The following is a 21,110-nucleotide window of genomic DNA, read 5'->3' as shown; positions in this document are numbered from 1 at the left end:
TGCAAGCTAATAACGCTCCCGCTTTGTCAGCCTCGCTGTGGGCGCGTTGTGTGAATGCCGTACAGTCTATGACACTCAGGGATTCCAACAATTCCGCATGATGGATTCGCGCCTCTTGTAGAGGGCCCTTCTGCTCCGCATCCGTAATTGCTTCCTTTTCTAGTGTGCCCAATGTCTCCTCCACCTCCACTAACGATTTGTGCAGTTCTTGCCTAGCTCCCACCGTCGTTCCAATAGCCTTCCCACGTATCACCACCATAAATGCATCCCATTCTATCAGTCTGTTCGTGGCTGTATGACAGTTGTCTATAAAATAGTGTTCAATAGCTGTAGAGAGGATGTTTTTCGGAATACTTGGTCTTCTAGGAGTTGCGGCCAGAGGCGCCATGTCGGGCCCGGTGTAGGCACCCTACCCCAAATAATGACGGATTCCAGAGGGTTATGATCTGAGGTGGTCTTGGGGAGATAAGTGGATCAGTCACCTGCATTGCTATCCATCCGGAGCAAAGCAGCCTATCTATTCTCGTGTGGAGGTCGTGTACCGCAGAGTAATATGAGTATTCCCTATGCAGTGGATGTCGCATACGCCATACATCATGTAAACCCCACCCCTCTATCCATCTCAGCAGTGTAGTGTTTTTTTACGCCAGTACCCTGTATTGGTGGGTGTGACCTATCTAAGGACACATCTAATACTACATTACAATCACCTCCCAATATCCATGGATAAGCCTCCAAACCTGGTATGCTTGTTATGTTATGTTATGTTATGTTATGTTAGTAACCACTTATAAAGCGTGCGGCCACCCGTAGGTTTCATGGCGCTGGAAATGAAGACTGTTGCAGCAGAGTTACTAGACATATGCTTGCTCAAACAGCCATGTTTTCAAGGCCTTCCTAAAACTCAGAAGGTCGTCACAACCTCCGAGTGCTAGGGGGGAGAGAATTCCAGAGTTTGGGGGCCAGGTGAGAAAAGTGACATCCTCCCTGTCGTTTCCATCTGAAAGACGAAGTGGTTAGCAGGAAGAGATGAGCTAAACGGAGACTACGCAAAGGTGTGTACTTAGTTATCATACAGCTAATAAATCTGTGGCTGTTACCATGCAAGGCTTTAAAGGCTATGCATCCGGTCTTAAAGGTTACTCGTTGGGCTATCGGGAGCCAGTGGAGTTTGACCAGTCCAGGTCTGGCTAACAGCCATTAGGTTGTTTATGAATCAGTCTTGCTGCCTGATTCTGGACCATTTGAAGTCTTTTTTGTAGGCCAACAGGGAGACCGAGATAGATTGAAATAGAAAAATCAAGCCGTGAAAGTATCACCACCTGTATTAAAGCTGCGTGAGTCAGCAAGTGTGTAATTTTCTTGATTTTCCGTAGTTGGTGGAAACCTCGAAGCGAGAGATCAACGTTGATAATAACCCCTAGGCTTTTCACCGAGTCGGGGGGAGTGGGTGGGGGGGGGAGGCCCAAGTTCCACCGGCCAGAAATGCGGGCCCCAGCTAACCTCACTCTTCCCAGGCAATACCAACTCAGTCTTGCCCGGGTTGAGTTTCAGGTGGTTCACATCCATCCAGCGCTGGATGTGAAGCATAGTTGCCTGAAACTCAGTCGCGGCGTCAGGTGAGCCAAGTGGGAATATGATCTGTAGATCATCAGCATAGTTAAAGATGGTAATGTTTCTGTTTCTTAATGAGTAGATCAATGGCCTTAGATATAAATTAAAAAGCAGCGGGGACAAAGAGGAACCCTGTGGGACCCCACAAGTGGAGGTGAGTTTGGGGGCAGTGAGGTTTCCAAGCCTTACTGCTTGAGTGTGGTACTACGAGGACTATGTCTTTAGCTTCATCTGTTTTAAAAGGCAGGACACTCTATTTAGTCATTGTGTGTTTACGAAAAGATCCCCTCCCAGTACTACCCTGGAAATGTCCCCTGAAACGCTTTTAAATCCAACCCACAAACAGTCAATGATCATCCACTAGACTGTTGAAGTTGAAGGTGAGAGGGATCAATTACTTACTAGCCGCACACAGAAACACGGCGGCCCGCAGGAGATAAGATTGCCTAGCACTCTGCTCCCAGATTACTAGAAAACGAGGAATTATCCATTCCTTTTTCCTCCAGTCAACCCGCGGTGCCTGGCAAGACGATTGCCTTTATCTGGCCCATCTACATACGAGACATTATCAGTGACTCACTTGTTACACCATTCTGAATTGCTTACGTTTTTTGAGATATTTTCAGAGCTTTAGACAAGCTCACAGTACACCGATCCAATGTCTACATATCCTTGAAGCTGATTAACATAGTCTGGGGCCCGGCCGGGTTGGAATTATCACCGGCTGAACGACTACCCTTGGATCTTATCTCGTCGGACACAGCCCTGAGGAAGTCGAGGAAAGACTGTTCCACATGCGACGAAACACGTGCCGGCTGGCTTGCTCGAAAATTAAAAGGCCGAACTGTTTCCAAACTACTCAAGGAACAGATTGCATTTTGTTGGCTTCCTTAACAGATCATATATTGTCTATACTGATACACTTTTTTTTCTATAATTGTTGTGTGTCTGGGTATTTGTTGAATTTCTGTATTGTGTGGGTAGTTTCCTGCACTCAATAGGGGCGTTATAGGGCTTATCTCCTCACCCAGTTGCACCACATGGTATCTTCACCTATGTCCTAACTACTGCGTCCACTCCTAGCTGAGCGCCCGGTATTTTCCCTGGTGACAGAAAAACCCTTCCTAGATTCTATTAATCAATTACTTCCTTGTTTTTACAAGTTAATTTCATGTTTATACTTCATGATTACCTGATGCCATTCTACCCCTTTTATAGGCAGGCTCTGATTACTAGTCATCAGTTAACTCCTAACTGTACTTACTACGTCTAGGAAAACAAAAAATATAATCACATCCAGGTGCGCAGCTTGGGCAGTAATATTTGAGTGCTGGGCTGGAGGCGTTTGCTTCAGATTTTCTAACGATCATGCTGGCATATAATGTTAAAATACACTATACGATAAGCAGGACGTATGCTTTCTCGCAGTGCGAGATAGCCAAAACATAAAATGGTAATAACTTTTACTTATTAGCATTTTATGTTTGCTTTGTTCATTGTGGACGGGCGGGTGGCTGGGGCTGCTCTGCTCTTTGAGCAGGGCAGTGGAGGAGTGGTTTTCCCACTCCTGAGTGCGCAAAGACTGTTTGGTCGGCCCTCTCAGGTCACCCAAACAAGTTATGCGCATTCTGCCCTTCTCCATGCAGGCTGCATTGCAGCCTGCAAGGAGAACATGGCCACCCCCATTACCCACTGACTCGGCGGCATCCCGCCCAATTACAACGCTGCATGCAGCATTGTGATTGGCTTAAGGGAGGAAGCCTGGTGCCTGCTTCCTGTTCCTGTCGGAGGCAGGTGTGCCGGAGCTGAGAAGACGCGGGAACTGGCTGAAAGGTAAGTTTAATTTTTTATTTCCCCACGATCCCCCGCCGTGCGAACCCACGCCCGCGACCTCTCATGCCTGCCCACCCCCCCTGCGAGGAATGCTGGAGGCTACTTCGTATGAGATGGACTTAAGGGGCAGTGGAAAGGGAGAGGAATGCTGACTGGTAGGAGTACTAAGTGACAGAAAACACAATACTGTGTAAAATAACCAACATTTCAAAAGAAAGTGAGGAAGTGATTGTGTGTATATTTTTATCTGTGTTTCTGTAAAAATTCCTGGTGAAATCCAACAGACACCACACCATACCCAACTGACAGCACCTGTACCCAACCACTTAATAGGGGGTTTGTAACAACCCAAACTACTCCCGGCCCCCCTCCAAAGCCAAGCCCATGATTGCGACTCTATATTGGCTATTGGCAGAAAATAGAAAGATGTGTTCAAAAAAAAAATCTGCAGGCTGTATACTTCCCTTTCCAATTCGAGTAGATTTCTGACTTTTTGGAGACTCACATCTGTGACTTTTTTTGGCAGTGGGTACAGGTACAACCCCTTCCAGCAGGGCGAGGCCGCAACATGCAGCCTGGAAAACCATGTGAATCAAACGATTGGAACTTGCTTCTCCCTCGTTCAAGCACTGCAGAAAATTCTCCCTATGCTACCCATGTCAGCTAGGGCTTTAGTAGTGAGAAGAATTATCCTGAGCCGTCTGGACTACTGCAATGCTCTACTACTCGTGCGCCTATATTCCTGATTATGAAACTGCAAAGAATACAGGCAGTAGCCGCAAAACAACCCTTAAAGAAGCCACGCAGTGCTTCTGCCTCTGCGGTACTTAATGAGCTCCACTGGCTCCCTCTAGCTCAGAAAATTCAGTTCAAATCATGATGCGTTGTTTTCAAGGCCCTGCATGAACGTGGTCCGGTGCCACTGCAGAAATAATGTATCTGCCATTCCACCGTAAGAAATCTCCGACCCTCCACCACTCATTTGGTCCGCACCGCCAGAATCAGAACCTCGAGGTTTGGAGGGAGGGTGTTTAGCTGTGCGGCTGCTCAGCTGTGGAACAATGTCCTGCCCTCCCTCAGACAAACAGAAGAGCTCCTTCAGTTCAGGAAAAAGCTTAAAACCCGGCTCTTCCCTAGGACGTAGTGTGGGACAGTCATCCAGTGGGTAAACATGTGCATTCTGAGTGAGTCTCTGTTAACCTCAGTGCCAGGATACCCGTGGGGTGACAGTGCGCTTTATAAGTCTGTATTACATCAGCCCACCTTTCCCTTTGCCGTCACAGATGAAACAAGCCTCTAATGGTGCAAATCGGCCACAGCTTATCTTTATTCACATCTTGACATAAGAAAACACACAGATAATCTTTTTTAAAACATGCAAGAACGTCATCATTGCCCCATAGCCTGCCTACTCCCCATGACCCTGCCGTAACACATCCCAAGGGCGATCGTGGGTAAGGTTTGCTTGTCCCTCATGTCGCCCTTGGTTGCACAAAAATGTTTTGAACGGGGATGTGTGTTTTTTGTGATTTACGCCTTGTAACAAAAAAGTCTTTGTTCTGCAGGGGAGCCTCTTGGCCTACTGGCATTGAAGTGCTTGCAAAACACAGAGGCAGGGGAGCACTAAGGGAATGTTGTGGGCTAGGGAGATGTTCTTGTGCAGACAGATCACATCATGAAAGAAAGCAAATGAGAGTGTTATGGGTCAAGACAAGCTGGCAGGTTCTCACACTAGGGTACCCTGGAACTGAGTAGTCTTTTTTAGATCGGGCAGCTGAATAGTGGTGCTCACACTACGCCCACTGCCCCCCGGTCCTTAGCTGACATGACCCTCTTACCTAGCCACCCTCATTTACATTCAACTTATTTATTTCCATCACTATCTACTTCAATCAGTAACTGGCACATTCCATCATCAAGGGGGCTTATGCCTTTAGCTTCATCTGTTTTAAAAGGCAGGACACTCTAGTCATAGTGTGTTTACGAAAAGATCCCCTCCCAGTACTACCCTGGAAATGTCCCCTGAAACGCTTTTAAATATGACATTAGATACTGGCTCGTTCTGAATAAACATGCTGGCAAATGTAGACACAGCACTTCCTTGTCAACATGCTGTCTTGCAAATAAATACAAAAGGAACGAATGCTTTTGGGAATCACTTTCAGGTGGCCACAATTGCCAACTGTTTATATAGTCCAGTGAATGAACCAAATATGACTAGATGTGAAGGCAACACAGCCAGCTAATGATTCATAAGAGGAAAGAAGAAAAAAAAGCGGCAAACAACGGTAGACGCCTTTTGTGATGGCCTGCAGTGTGAGGAAGGGTGAAGTGTTTGGGAGGGAGTTTGGGGGGGGGGAGGCGGGGGGGGGGGGGAGGGGGTGTTCAATGGATCCAACCAATTCGAAGATAGCAAGACTGTAAAGGGAATACTGAGAAAAACAGAATTTCATTCACCAATGTATGACTATGTATAATATGTTATGTAATGCAAATTAATGACAATATGAGAATGTGTGTCACACCAAAACCTAATAAAATATGTTTACAAAAAAATAGTCCCAGTGAAACACAGACACCACACAGCATGTCTTTTCCCCCAGGCAAAATTACTGCCCTATTCGGAGTTATTGAATAGGGAATCAAGTATAACCAGCGAGTCTGTGTACCCGGTTATCGCATGTTTTCTGGCTTTACAACCTCTTTCTCCATTGCAATGTATCCGTTTTGTCTGGTGAAATGTGTGTGGAGCAAATCTCAGACGTTTGTGAAGTTTATACATCTTGTAATCTCAAATTAGGTACAATAACCTGTTTGCACCCTGTAAAAAACTGATTATTATTTGTCAAATCTTAACATGTATGAAATGTTCCTAATTCCTTGTATGAAATGTCTTTAATTTCTTTGTATGACTTTTAATTAAGTCGAATAAAGATATATTGACTGTTTGACTGACTGATTATTATTTGGGGTGGGTGAATATTAAAAGCAACTAAATTAACCTGTGCTTGAACCCTGGTAGCTATGACACAGAGTCGATAAGCTTAATTTAGGGTAATGTGTAAAGTACTTATGTAGTATCAAAACAGCAATAAAGGTAAAATGCAAAACAATAAAAATCCCAAACCAAATAAGAAAAATAAAGCAAAGGATTATAACAAACATGACACCACAATGACAATAATGTAATCAAGGGAACCAGAGATTTGAGTCTTTAAAGGAAAATAGCACCAAAAACCAAAAAGAGCCAATCACGGTAGACCGAGATTAAAGCGCAACATCAGGCTCAATGCAACGGATCACTGGTCGGATACACAAACCAGGTTCATCGCGGTCAAAGAGTTTACTTTCTGGCTTTGGGCTTGATTTAGAGTTTGAAGTACTGATTGCACTCCATGAGGGTGACGGAGTAAAACACACATACAAATACTCCGAATTTAGAGATGTCCCCCAACACAGCACATATCTCGAGTCACGGACAGGGACTGCTATAATGGCAGTTCCTGTAAAGGAGGTAAACGTTTGAAGGATGGTACCATCATAAACAAAAGCGAATGACCTCCACGCCACAGGAGTTCCATTCTATGGTGTGGGGGTAATTTAACATGTTTACTGTCCCTTACCACTAGGCTGTTCACAGTGTTAAGGAAGAGTGACTTTTCACTATAAATCCAGGAAGGGGCTGTCGAATGGCCAAGCCTTCGGCGGCACTTATTCCATTGGACAATCAGAGGAGTAGGTTAGTGATGAAGACGAAGTAGTCTTCGTAGCGGACATACTTAAGCTCCACCTGACTGTAAATCAAGCGGGCGGACCTTCAGTTTGGGGGTGAGGTTACTCAGTTGCTGTAGCAACAGATTAACTTCTCCACCAAATTCTAAATAAGACCCTTCGTCTTTTACGCCTCAATCCACCACAGGAGTACACCTCTAAAGCTCTCAGTACCTCAACAGAGGCGCTTAGAGACCCACAGGATACAATCGAGGGCCAGTTGCCTATGGTCAGCTGGCTATTTCCAGGAAAAAGTCTCTTGCAGCCTGTTGTCTCAAGAAGGTAAGCCAACCTTGCATTCTACTTCTTTGTCCTGGATACAAGAGGGAGCAGGCCTAGTCCTCTCAGATTACAGACAGCAGGTGAAGTCCTCTTCCGATCTTCCGCAGGTCCAGACAGTGCTCTGAAGTGGGTGCCTGTAGGTGCCTGGCACTGGCTAGTGAGTGTGAATGACTCCTGGGCACACCATAACCAATGTGGTAAGAGTTCCTAGAAGTAACCCTGTCCACTTTTCTGCAGCAGCTCTTGTTTACCATATTGCCAACAGCCCCAAAATGCCATATGTGAGGGTATTTTCTAGATGGTGAAAGTCTTCGAACACACTAAACTTGGGCTCTGAGGTTGCAGTGTGTGTGAGGAGTGTACTATGGTAATCCTAGCATCCCCCCACATCTAATATTAAAATAAAGTTTGGAGCAGGTACTGTACCCTCAACAAACTCAGAAGACAGCCATCTAGTAGGACAAAAAAGGCGTCCTTCAGCAACCAGACGGGGGATTTGCAAGAACTATCTTGGCATCCTGTTCTTTCCTTGTCAAGTGCAGCCCAAATGTTATATGTAAACATACAAACAGATGTCTAGTAGGGCAAAATCAGGGTCCTTCAGCAACCAGATAGGGGATTCACAAGAATTGTCTTTGCGTCCTGGTTTCTCCCTTTTTTGTGAGCCCCAAGTAATACATTTGGCTCATTTGACCTGTCAAGCCTGATTTGGCAAGGTGCTAACAAAAGGAAGCCCACAGCCCCACCCTGTATATTCTGCAGAATTCAGAGGAGTAATTTCTACCTATTCAGGTCACCCTATTATTTTCTCCTTGGAGGTTCTTCACACCTATTCACGGCTTGAGCACAGGCTGAGAACTGGTAAAGGATAATGATAATTATCCTTCTGACAGTTTAGGAAGGTAAAGGGTAACTTTCTAGAAGTTACTTTGACTTTATATTTATTCAAAATCCAATTTCACTTTCAAAATTAGGTTTTATTAACTACTAAAAATAGCGGTTTAATTATTTTCTAGCTGGTCCCATTCCAGAGACAGTATTAGTAGTTAATATTTCTTCCCATTATTTTTCTATGGCTGGGCAGCCAGCCTTCCTACAGGGAAAATATTATTTGGGATACACTGTAAAGACAAGCTAACTTTAATTTTCTGTATGTCCTCCTTTTTAATTTAATACACACTGCCTTGTTTGTTTCAAGGCATACATAAGGGTGACAATCATTAAAAGGAAGGATTTTACCTGTCAAATAGGTTTACTTTGTCAGGTTGCTGTGCATGTTTTGCACTGCTACAGTCAGACTACAGCTGTAGGCCTGAAGCCATGTTTGCACTGCCCCTATAGTGGATGGCACAATAGGTGCTGCAGTTCACCAGTGGATTTAACTTCCACTCCCAGGGTACATTTGGTACCATATAGTAGGGACGTATGAGCAAGTTAAATATACCAATTAGGAGCATGCCAAAAATATTAAAAAGGGGAGCACAGACGTTTAATACTGGCTAGCAGGGGTAAAATGCACATAGTTCTAAAGTGAGCAAAAATATAGGGTCCAGCAAAAGGTGAAAAATATGGGGTAACTGTGCAGAAAGGCAGAATTGAGACACGCCCTATTGGAACTCACAGGGCAACTCAGAATGAGGGCCTTTGATACACATGCAGAGCTTACTCCCGTTGGCCACTATTTGATAATATGACACAGCCAGACATTATAGCATGGAAGTAGAAGACAACTCTGCTTTCAAGCTTAGAACTGTGCTTAATAAGTTGCAGAGATGTATAAAAAATGCATTGGGAAATCCATTACATCTGGGTTTAATCTCCTAAAGCAAGATCATTATAGACCAGCAGGAGCGGATAGAGAGAGCTGTATTTGCAAAACAGTGCCTCTTGCAGCTCGATGTAAGCATTGGAATTGAACCATAAGCATAGCATTTGGTGAGAGATGGGCTGCCCCAAGACGTAACTGCTCCAACGCTTTAAAGGAAAGGACCGAAAGCCCACTCTATGTATATTGTAAGCAACAGGTCTGTTTGACAGCTGTACTACCAAAACCCAAACCTAAAAAGATTATTTTGATATATACTTATTTATGATCTTCACAAAACTGCTTTGAACTCAGTCAGTACCTTTTGGTTGTAGCAACATGATAATTGTGACAAAGTTATGGTGGCAAAAGCTGCATGGCAAATGGGATACGCATTTCTACTGTATTCATTAAAGATGGCGAAATCTACAAAAACAATACACTAAAGCACACTTGTTAACTTTTTCAATTGTTTTTCAGACCTGCAAGTCCTTCCTTTGCCAACAAATTGCATGCAAAATAACCAAGATGTTTGAGTTATGAAGGTTAAAAAAAAAAAGTCACATTACCTGTCTTCCAACATTCTCCTGGAAGGCCGCCTAGAGAACAGAGAGAACAAACACAGCAAAATGAGAAGGCTCTGCAGTGCTGACTGAACAGCAAAAAACGAATTCAAAACAAACAGGCAGCAGTATAAATGACCCTTGGCTCTGCTTTTTGAAATAAAGTCGGCATTGTTTGCAGAAGGACGCCTGCGGGGCTGTTTGTCGCTGCTCTGCTAGGTTCTCGTGTTCTCTCAGTCCTCACTGCCGCATGACAAGACTTCAAGAATGCGCCTTTTCTAAAGGCGGGCGAGCCATGGAGGGTGGCCTTTTGACTACAGCACAAGGGCTTCACACTGGTCCTAAAAGTCAGTGGCCTCAAACAATAAGAACTAGGCTTGGCAGGATTAGGCATTTGAATGGATAACAATCATCGAGATCTTTTCATATTTCTATGCACCAGCACTCAAAGCACTTAACCTGCCAGCACAGCCGGCATTTTCTTATTATAAATGATTGAATTTCAATTATATTACAGGGGATATTTTTGATACATCTATTATGAGCCGCATTACGGTCATTGATCACTTATGCATCATTTGGTGTGCCACTCCCAAATTAGGCTCCATGCCCACCTCAGTTCCGCCACCTCCCACCCCCAGATATCTGGGTGTTCCTCTGGCAGTGTCTTGCATCTTGAAACTACTAACGACTTGATACTCGTTTTCAACATTCAGAGTCCCCTGACAACATCCAGAAAGATCAACAACTGTGTTTCCCAAGAGCAGGATAGTAGACCTGTGCCTAGATTTAAGAGACTACAAGGGATATATTTAGAAATGTGTTTAAATGGAATTTTCAATTACTGACTGGTCATCTCACAATCGAAGGAAAAGTAGTCTGTATTACTTCAAAGAAAAAAACATGTAATCGGTCGAGTACAACCAGGTGTATTTCTTAATTCATTGTATTGAAATAAAAAAATGATGGTTTCATGAGGGGTTCAAAATGAGGAGGTACTTGAACGGTATTAATAACAGAACTGAAAAATTCTTAACTGTTACATTACGCTAGTTATCAATGCAAAATAGCTCATTTCCAAAAAGTGTACAGTGTGGAGTGTGTCCTAAACGTAGGAACAAAGTCTCCCAGGTTCAGTCTTAACAGAAACTAAAAGGAAAATGGGTTAGAGTGTAGACGTTTTGGTCTCTTCCAAGGTGAATCTATGAGACCATCAGCAGGACAGAATGTTTCTTGTGAAGATCTAGGACCCCTCTGGGTATGAAATTTCCAAAAAAGAAAACAACAAACTATAAATACTAAATTAGAATGAAGTTAATACACCTGGAAAAAAGTGAATAAGGGATCTTGGCTAAACATTTTGAGAATAGACCCTGAGAGTACAGAGTGCCCCAAAAAATAAAGTGAAAAGTGCAAGAGACCAAAGTTGGAGCACAAAAAGAAAGTGTAAATCAGTGCGTCGTTTTAAAATTGCTAAAACTTATTGGTTTGAGAATCAAAATAATACTGCAGGAAAAGTTCCAAAACTTGAGTTACAGATCTAAAAGATGACATAAGAAAACTTTTTGGATAACATGTCACGGGATAGTACTCTACACAGCTTGGCTAAGAAAATCAGCGGTCAGACAATCTCTGAAATCATTAAAGGACTTAGTCAGTAGCAAAGTGCAGGCAGGACACAATCTAATATTCCTCTATTGAATACAACAATTGCATGATAAATGTTTTGGACATCACAATCAAAACTGATGATGGTTGCTTATACACGACTATTTACCAGATCAACAGCGAGGAATACACTCCTCAAATACGATAGCCATCACACCCAGGCCTTAAAAGACAATTTACCTTTTGGTCAGTTTCTCTGTTTACCGAGAAATTGCTTTAAAAACAAAGACTATTTTCTAGAAGCACAAACTTCAGGACAATCTAAAAAGAAGAGGTTATCATGTCAGACTGCTAAAGAGATCAATGAAAAGGGAATGGTATTACAATCGTGAAGCCGTCCTTGAAAATAAAGATTCACCCAAAAATGCACGACTTGTATATGCATTTATCTTTGTTACTTTGTCCAATAAAATCAAGACGATAATTGGAAAGCATTGGGGTCTTTTAAAAGGCCTTAGTGAAATCAAAGACAAGCCACTCATTGCCTTCAAGAGAGGTTCGAATCTTATGAATAGACTTGTCAGGACTTATGAGGAATCTAGACCTTCAAACATACAGAACTTGTTACAACTGACTCCTATTCTAGGCCACTTCAAATATAACAACAGTGTCGCTTGCAGCAAAACAAAAACCACGAAAAAACGTCAGCATTAGTGGACAGCGACTTGAAATTAAACAATGCTCCAATTGCAACACGCAGAATGTTATATATTGCATTGAGTGCCCCTGTGGCCTGGCTTACATTGGAAAAACAACCCAACCAATAAAGGAACGCATAGTTCAACACCAATCCAAAATTTGATGCAAGGTGGAACATATCCCCTAAGTGGACCACTATAGTCAACAAAAACAATCAAAAAAAGACATGTGCGGTGGGTCATAGACGTTGTTAAAACCCTCAAAAAGTTCAAAAAACATAGGCCGTGTTCTAACAGTAAAAGAAAATCGTTGGATCTGTAAGACCGATAATGTCAACAAGGGTCTGAATGCAGCTGTTGAATGGCAAATCTTAGCGTGTTTGTGCTAACCCCTTTCCATTGTTTATCTATTTTTTTTTATTTCTTCTGTGTAACAAAACGTTTTTTCCATTTATCACTGATTAAGCAAATTGCAGCAATTAAGCAAATTGCAGTGAATATCCTACTGTAACAAAGCCAGTAATATAGGCTTAACATCTAACATTATAATTTAGTTGACTTATAAGGATATCACAATATTGCTCTAAACGTCGTTCTGTAAGTAGATAGAACTACTTTGCAATATACTTGTCCATAACCTCTTGAGTTTCCAACCAGCCGCCTTTGGCCGTGTTACAAAACTGCACTTTTCATTTTATTCTGAGACTTAAACTGTTGTGAATATTTGACTGCCTTGTTAGCTACAACATCTGTTGCATCTTGTACTGTATGCCAGCATACTTGAGCCACTGGTAATGTACATCTCGCCATATCATCTCTGTTGAAATGTATTATTGAAATGTATTCTAGCTCTGTTTCCTCGTAATGTTTATGCCAATACAATCTGTTTACTAACTATTTATCATCTACACTCACTCAGTACCTCCACTCCAAAATGGCAGACACACTTTAGCCACCCCCTCACTACCCTATAACCTTTGCCATTTCCAGTCTTCCGCTTGGCTTCCAATATTTGGTGGAAAGCATACGGAGACCACTGATCCTGACTGCGGATACTGCCTTTTTCAAGTAAAAACTTAACACTGCTCTTGTCTCAGCATTTTGTTTTTGCTAGCCCCATTGCTATGTAGTTTGCCTTTGGGTGCTTACAGCAACATTCATTTTTTACAGATTAATTATACATAGATTTAATCATGTTTGCTACATAAGACACCACTACTACTCGGCGTATATGTAATTTAATCTTTCCTCCATTCCCTGATATGGTGCATAGACCTAGGATCCTTTCACTTCCCAGCTAAGCGTCGCTTGTTGACTATTTAAACTTCCGCGCATAAACACAAAGAGAGAAAGGGTAAAGAACCACTCTTCAACCCCTACTAGCTATATTGAAACAACAAAAGAGCGATCAGGGGTGTGCATTCAATACAAGTTACAGGATGTACTCCCCGAAGGTAAACTGCGAAAAGCAATAACAAAGATGGGGATGGGTTAGGGAGGGAACACTTTAATATTTAGTATGAAGAACCCTGTAACTTGTTTTGAATGCACACCCCTGATCACTCTTTTGTTGTTTCAATATATTTAAACTTCCGACCTTTGAAATGCCCTTCCTTTAGTTTTGTCTGTGATATTTCTGATAAATACCATTGCTGCTTTGATTATTATCCTTGCCCGCTTAGCACTACACCAACAAGGCATACCCTGTCCTATATTTTCAGTTCTGCATCTACAATCAAGGCCATTTTTCTATTATTTATTTTTTGTTCCTGCGGCTCCATGTAATTCACTTGAATTTGACCAGACCCTGCGGCTCCATGTACTCCACTTATTTTGTGTTCTCTTTTTTTAAGTGAGGCCTGTCTACACTTTGTTACAGATCAAGGGGCATATGTATGAAAGAATGCTTTTGCGATGCTCAAATAGCGATTGTTAGACATTCGCTATTTGAGAATCGCAAAACGATATGTAAATAAAAATTCAAATTTTTTTTTGTGATCCCCTCTCATTCCTTAATTGCGACTCGCAATTATGGAGTGGCTTCCCATTCATTCCTATGGGCCAAGAGGCCCATAGGAATGAATGGGAATTGCGTGTGCAATTTCAAGGGAGCAAGGGTTCCAAAAGGACGCCCTGTTGCACCCCTGAAATGTGCATATGTGCACATGTGGCACACATACATGCCCTAAGGGCATGTATGTGTACCACATGGCAAAAGTACTTTTTTAAAGGAAATCACAAATTACCACCAACTTCAAGTTGGTGGTAATTTGTGATTCCTTCAGGCAATATCGCAACTTGCAATGCCTACTAGCATAGCATTTAGAGAATTGCAATTTACGATTGTCTAAATGCTTGCGCAAAATAAGGAATCACATTTTTTGCAATTCCTTATTTTGCGAGTAGGTTTAAACTTACCTACATAGTACAAAGCTAAATTGCAAACGCTGAAATTCAGCGTTTGCGAACGCTATTTAGCTAAATACATATGGCCCAAAGTCCTTTAATGATTTCAGAAACTGTCCGACTGCTAATTTTCTTAGCTATTCCTTGACAGGTTGCTAAACATCTTTTCTTATGTCATCTTTTAGGTTTTATTTATTTATTTATTTGCGGGTTTATATCGCGCTAGGATCATCTCCCGGAGGAGTATCTCCGCGCCTTTGAGAACCTTTTCAGCTTGTAACAATAGGTAGGCAGATGGCATTGATTAATTAGGAAATAAGAAGGTTTTTAACTGTTTCCTAAATAGGAGATACTCCTGACAAAGTCTCAAAGAGAGAGGAAGGCTGTTCCACAATCTTGGTCCGGCAATGGACAGAGCTCTTCCACCTTGTCTGGTCTTTCTGGCTCTTGGAACTTGTAAAAGACCTTGTTCACTGGATCTCAAGGATCGAGCGGGCCTATAGAGAGAGAATCTATTGTTTAGATACTCTGGGCCTTTGTTCTGGAGACTTCTATGTATAGTGCACCCTATCTTGTATTTCACCCTTTGTTTGATAGGTAGCCAATGTAGGGTGTTCAGAAGAGGCTTCGATGGTGTGCGGGGAGGCTGATTTAGGACAAGACGGGCCGCCGTGTTCTGGACTACCTGCAATCTCGCGATAACTCCCTCATTTGCTGATAGGAGCATCCCGTTGCAGTAGTCCAGTCGACTCAGTATAAGGGCCTGCACTAACGTTCTCCTAGTTGTATCAGGGAGCAAGGGGAAGACTTTCCTCAGCATAGCGATCACATGGAAACATGAGCCCACTACTTGATTGCTGTTTTGTTTTAACGAGAGCTCCTGGTCCAGACGCACACCGAGATTTTTTACCACCTGCTTTGGCTCTGGGACTGGGCCAAGGTCTTGCGGCCACCAGTCTGGGGACCATAGGAGCTTTGCCTCACCGAACAGCATCACCTCCGTTTTTGCCACATTGCATTGCAGGAAGTTTGATGCCATCCAGTGAGCTACTGCCTTCATCCCCAAGGAGAAAGAGTTCCTGACCGTATCCGTAAGATGTTTAAACGGGAAGAGGAGTTGGGTGTCATCCGCGTATGACATGGGGATGAACCCATGGGATCTCATGATGTTTGCCAGGGGGGCCACATAGATATTAAACAGGGTCGGGCTTAAGCAAGACCCCTGTGGCACCCCCTTTGAGATCCCCAACTCCTCTGACCGGTAGGCACCCAAGGTGACGGTCTGGGTGCGGTCGGTCAGGAAACTCCTCAGCCATGCCAGAGCTACACCTTCCAGACCGAAGTTAACAAGTCTGGTGGTCATGATGTCATGAGACACGGTGTCGAACGCCGCAGACAGATCCAGCAGAACCAGGATGACGGAATAACCCCCAGCCTGGTACATACGTAGATCATCTGCGACTGACAGCAAGGTGGTCTCAGTGCTGTGTCTCGGCCTGAAGCCCGACTGAGAGGGATCCAGTCCATGTGTCTCCTCAACAAATCTGGACAGATGTCCATTAACAAACTTCTCCATCATCTTGCCCATAAAGGGGAGGAGAGAGATGGGTCGCAGGTTGGCAAGATCCGTCCAAGGAATGGTGGTATTTTTCCTTAGCGGTCTTACCAATGCCCGTTTCCAATCTCTCGGGACTTCTCCCGTGCTTAACGACAGATTAATCAGTTTCTGTATGTCTGGACCAAGAATATCAGCCAGCATAGGCATGATCCGGGCAGGAACAGTATCCTGCGGACTACCGCTCTTAATTACTTTTATAAGGGAAATGACTTCTTCCAAAGAAATAAGGGGAAAGTTTTTTAAACGATTGGCCAGTGTGTTCTGTTGAATACTATTGTAAGGGAGGTTGTTAGGATCGGCCACTTCCATTGATTTAGTGGCCAATATCTTAGCATAGATCGTGTCGATTTTCTTCATAAAGAAGGATGAGATCCTGTCACATAATTCTTGGGAAGCAATCTCCGCCGTCTTGCATGCTACAGGCTTGGTAAAAGTTTGCAGGATTTGAAAAAGAACTTTAGAGTCCTTCCCAGCCTCTGCAAGTTGCGTCGCAATATGGCTTTTCCGAGCCATCCTTATTGCCTTATGATAGGATCTAAGGGATGTTAGGTAGCATTGTTTATCCTCCGGCTTCCGAGAATGTCTCCACACCTTTTCAAGCTTCCTGGTCTTTTGTTTCATGTGTCTCAGGTCTTCGGAGTACCAGACTTCTTGTTTGGCTGCTTGGCGGGGTTTATACGTTTTAAGAGGTATAGTACCGTCAATTGCTTCATTTACAGCATTTGCAAAGCGATTGAGCTCAATTGGCATTATTCCCTCATGCTCGTTAATTATGGGGGCTTGATAGGCTTCTCGAAAGGTGTCCTGTGTCAGTTTGTGCCATGGTCTTCTTTTGGTCGCCAAAGCAGTCGGTACACTTGATTTACACATGGGCTTGGTGTAAAATTTTAAAATAAAATGATCAGTCCATTCTGCTTGAATGGGGGATGGGCACATATTTAAAAATGAGTTGGAGAACACCAAATCCAACGTATGGCCTGCCTCATGTGTGGGTCCCTGATTCATTTTTTTCAGACCTAAATGTTCCATATCAGTAAGAAGTGTTCTGGCCTCCATGCATGTCTCCAGTTTCGCAACTCAACTGGGTGTACTTCTCCTGCAGAATTTGTTTAAATCTCGTACCAGTAACGTTTTACAGTTATGAAACAACGCACTTCTTTACACTTTCCTTTTGTGCTCCAACTTTGGTCTCTTGCACATTTCACTTTATTCTTTTGGGTACTCTGTACACTCTAGGTCTATTCACAACATTTTTATCATAGATCTCTTAATCTCTTTTTTCCAGGTGTATTAACTTCATTCTAATTTAGTATTTATAGTTTGTAGTTTTATTCTTTGGAAATTTCATTGCCAGAGGGTTCTGGATCTTCACATGAAACACCCTGTCCTTCTGATGGTCTCGTAGATGTACTTCGGAAGAGACCGAAACGTCAACACATTTTCCTTTTAGTTTCCGTTAAGACTGAGCCTGGGAGACTTTGTTCCTATGTCTAGGACAGTCTCCGCACAGTACACTTTTGGAAATGGGAGATTGTACATTGTCAACTAGCGAAATTCAACTGTCACGAATTTTTCAGTTCTGTTATTAATGCCTTTGAAGTACCTCCCAATTTTGAACCCCTAATGAAGCCATCGTTTTGAATGCAATACAATGAATTAGGAAAGGAATCTGATTGTACCGATTCATTCTTTTTCTTTGAAGTAATACATACTATTGAGCCTTCAATTGTTTTGTTATGCCATGATTAGACACTCAGTAAGTAGTTGAAAATGTCATCTAAACACATAAGTACATCCCTTGTAGGCACTATTACTCCAGTACATTGGGTTGCACATTTCTAAATAAATAGATTGAAGAGACGGCAGGGAATGCAAGGTGGACTGATCACTTGGCTATGCAGTTGGCTCTAGACTAGCAGAACTACGTTCAAGTTCTGGTTACATCGATTTACTACAAAAAAGTGTTTCTCTCTTTCATTTTACATTTTATATATGTTTCCTTTTATGTAAACCATTCATACCTCTTCAGTGATTCGGTACACGCTATTTAAATTTTCTAATAAAAACATTTAACATCCTGTTGCCCGATTTCAGTATTTCTGCCTAATGTGGGGGGAGCGCTTAAAAGCAGGCCGGATGTCACTATTAACTCTCCTACAAAATGTAACATTTAATCTAGCATATTTATCCTTCACAATAATTCTTTTGAAAACCTCATTTTCTGCTAAAGTGGCTGACTGTAACATGTTACAACAGAATGCATTTATTTATGCATGGTCTTAGACAGCACTGCTCCACTCTCTGGATTTCAGAGAACAGATACAACTTTAACCAGTATTGGCAAAGCCACTGGCTCAGACATTGGCTGACCCACCTATTTTTGGCACAGTCAATGCTCATTTTGATTTGTCATAATTTTTGCACGATATCATTGTTGGAGAAGCTGATGCAATATAAAAAAAAAGTCTGAAAGCTGAAATATTTTTTTGTTTCAAAAAGTCCAAACAGCCACAGCAGAGCCTGGCACTGTAGGGAACTACTTTATGTGTGGATGTGCCCCTTGTGAAAGAACAGAATGCTGTCACTCACAATGAAGTTAAACACTGGCCGTAGTAGGCTCATCCATATAACTCAGCTGTATGCTGTTGTGGCCAGAGAAAAATATGGATGACACAATAATAGACCAATATTTTCAAAAGAACTAGCTGAAAGCCGCTATAGCAAAGTATATTACAGATATTATTGTAGTAAAATCAAATAGCCTTGGGCAACACCAAACTTAAAATTTGATAGCAGCATTATACAGTCCCATCTGTCATAAATTAACAAGGGACGTAACCTTACAACAAGGTTGGTATACACATAAAACAGAAGAAAATGGGGACATTATACAACAGAATTATTGAGAAGAGCCAGTGAATTCATTATCAATATAAAAAATGCAAGGAGAAGCTTAGCTTACAATTTCAGGAGCAATATATTGTGTATTTGACATAGAGAATCAAACTATTCAGCTGATGAAAGGTGTATATCATAAATCTATACACAACAGTGTATTACAGTATATTAGTGTATTACAGTACTGCACATCACATAAAAGGGTAATAAACAGTTCTTAAATATTGACAGTAGCTTAATTCAAGCAATGTTTTCCTTATTATCCAAGGAGATTAAAGGTTTTAAATGGCAGCGAAGTGCATAATATATACAGGTAGTAATGGCTATAGTGGCAAGGTTAAATCCGTCCTGGAGAGAAAAAAGGAGAATTTAATGTGAAAGCAAAAAAAAACAGACAAACTAGAATATTGACTGACACACACAAAACTGAAAGAGGCAATATAAACTTTTTAAGAGCGGGAAGAGTTACACAATCAAATGCAAAAAAGCGATCAGAACTGGTCTAGAGATGCTGTCAAATCACAAAGCAGGCGTCGCCCATTATGAAGTATAAACTTATTCAATATAAATGCATGAGTCCTGACAAAGTCCTTACAAAGTCATAACCGCACCAACAGGTGTACTACTTCGCATCAGTGCAGATTCCTAATGTACTGGGACACAAAATACCTTAAAAAGTTATAGCTGTTTTAAAAAAAAAACATTTTATTGATTTTATACCACAATATCATATGTAAAAGAAGGCCTTACATTGTTACATTATTTTCATGCAACACATCATATGTGGTTTCATCACTTTGACAGAAAGTCTTGGTATTATCCTTGATAACCTCTCACATACCTTGAAAGAAACTGCGTTGCTTCTTGTGCCCAATAGGTAAGGTTAATTTCTACAATCCAGTGTACGACATTATTACCCATGTACAACCTTCAAAAATCAGCCAGCATATGTCATTTTAAATTCAAGTAAAATCAAGTAAATACGCCTTATCATTTTACATCTAACTTACTACACCAAACTCCCCCCTCCCTCCCTCCTCCCACATGCCTGGCAAGCACTTCTCAATACCTATATACACCCATGCTCATACCATGTACCCATATTCATAGTCTCTCCATGTGCAAGCCTATCCTTAACTGATCTTGCCCTGTAATAAACACTGCTGATATCGTACTTATTTGCGATGACAAACGTCAGTCTGGGATTTGGGTAGATGCAGCTATATCCCCTCAGTACGATTGTATGTCCATGGCAGCATATTCCTCCATTAATGCATTCCAATCCATAGATATCGGTGTTTTTCGTAATCCCCTGTGGTCTTCTCTTTGCAATTCAGCCCCTTCCGCTTTACCCCACCTGACCATTTCCGCAAGCCATTCCTGCAAAGATGGCACCCTGGTGGCTTTCCATCCTGTTGTAATGTTCCTTTCGGCTAATAGAAGTGCAAGATTAGCGAACGTATGAAGTGGGCTACCCTGCTTTCCTCGTGGCCCCAGTCCCAGTATACAGTATTCCATTGAGTCATTATTCCGCAGTGGGGTGATATCCTTCAATATTTGACACACAGACGCCCAGTAGTGCCCCAGTCTCGGGCAGTCCCATAACATGTGTAGTAGTCCAGCGTCAGGGGAGTGGCATCACGGGCATACATCCCCGGTACCCGGGAACATGGAACTCAGTCTACGTGGGGTCACATAAGCTCTGTGCTCTAGAATCAGCAAGATGAATTGAAATTTGGGATTGCGAGACACTTTTTTGGGATGCCCCAGTATGATGTCCCATTCCTTATCTGCATGCGTCCCACATCTCTATCCCATTTATCACGGAGCGGCTGTAATGATACAGCTGCTACTGTACGGATTCCCTGATATAGCCACTTTGCCAGGTGTGCCCCGTTCCCCATTAGGTATTGCATAGTCAGTAACGTGTGTGCTTCTGGTTCACTACCCACCTGAGCCCAATTGTCCAGAATAAATCTAGAGATGCTAGTGTGTGATAGGAACAGTCTATCCGG

The 21,110-nt window shown here is 42.4% G+C and overlaps 1 protein-coding gene across 3 annotated transcripts in view; it reads right to left on the bottom strand.

Annotated features, from left to right (window-relative positions):
• TBCD (tubulin folding cofactor D) overlaps nucleotides 1–21,110 on the bottom strand; it is a 2,218,561-nt gene that overhangs the window by 996,422 nt on the left and 1,201,029 nt on the right. For all 3 annotated transcript variants that reach the window (XM_086930600.1, XM_086930601.1, XM_086930602.1), the window contains one exon: nucleotides 9,874–9,903. In XM_086930600.1, coding sequence (XP_086786726.1) covers nucleotides 9,874–9,903 — 30 coding nt within the window. The remainder of the gene's footprint in view (nucleotides 1–9,873; nucleotides 9,904–21,110) is intronic.

This window comes from Lissotriton vulgaris, chromosome 7 (assembly GCF_964263255.1).
Source record: "Lissotriton vulgaris chromosome 7, aLisVul1.2, whole genome shotgun sequence".
Taxonomy (NCBI): Eukaryota; Metazoa; Chordata; class Amphibia; order Caudata; family Salamandridae; genus Lissotriton; species Lissotriton vulgaris.
Note: the sequence above shows the minus strand (reverse complement) of the source record. Positions and strands in the feature narration are given on the sequence as shown.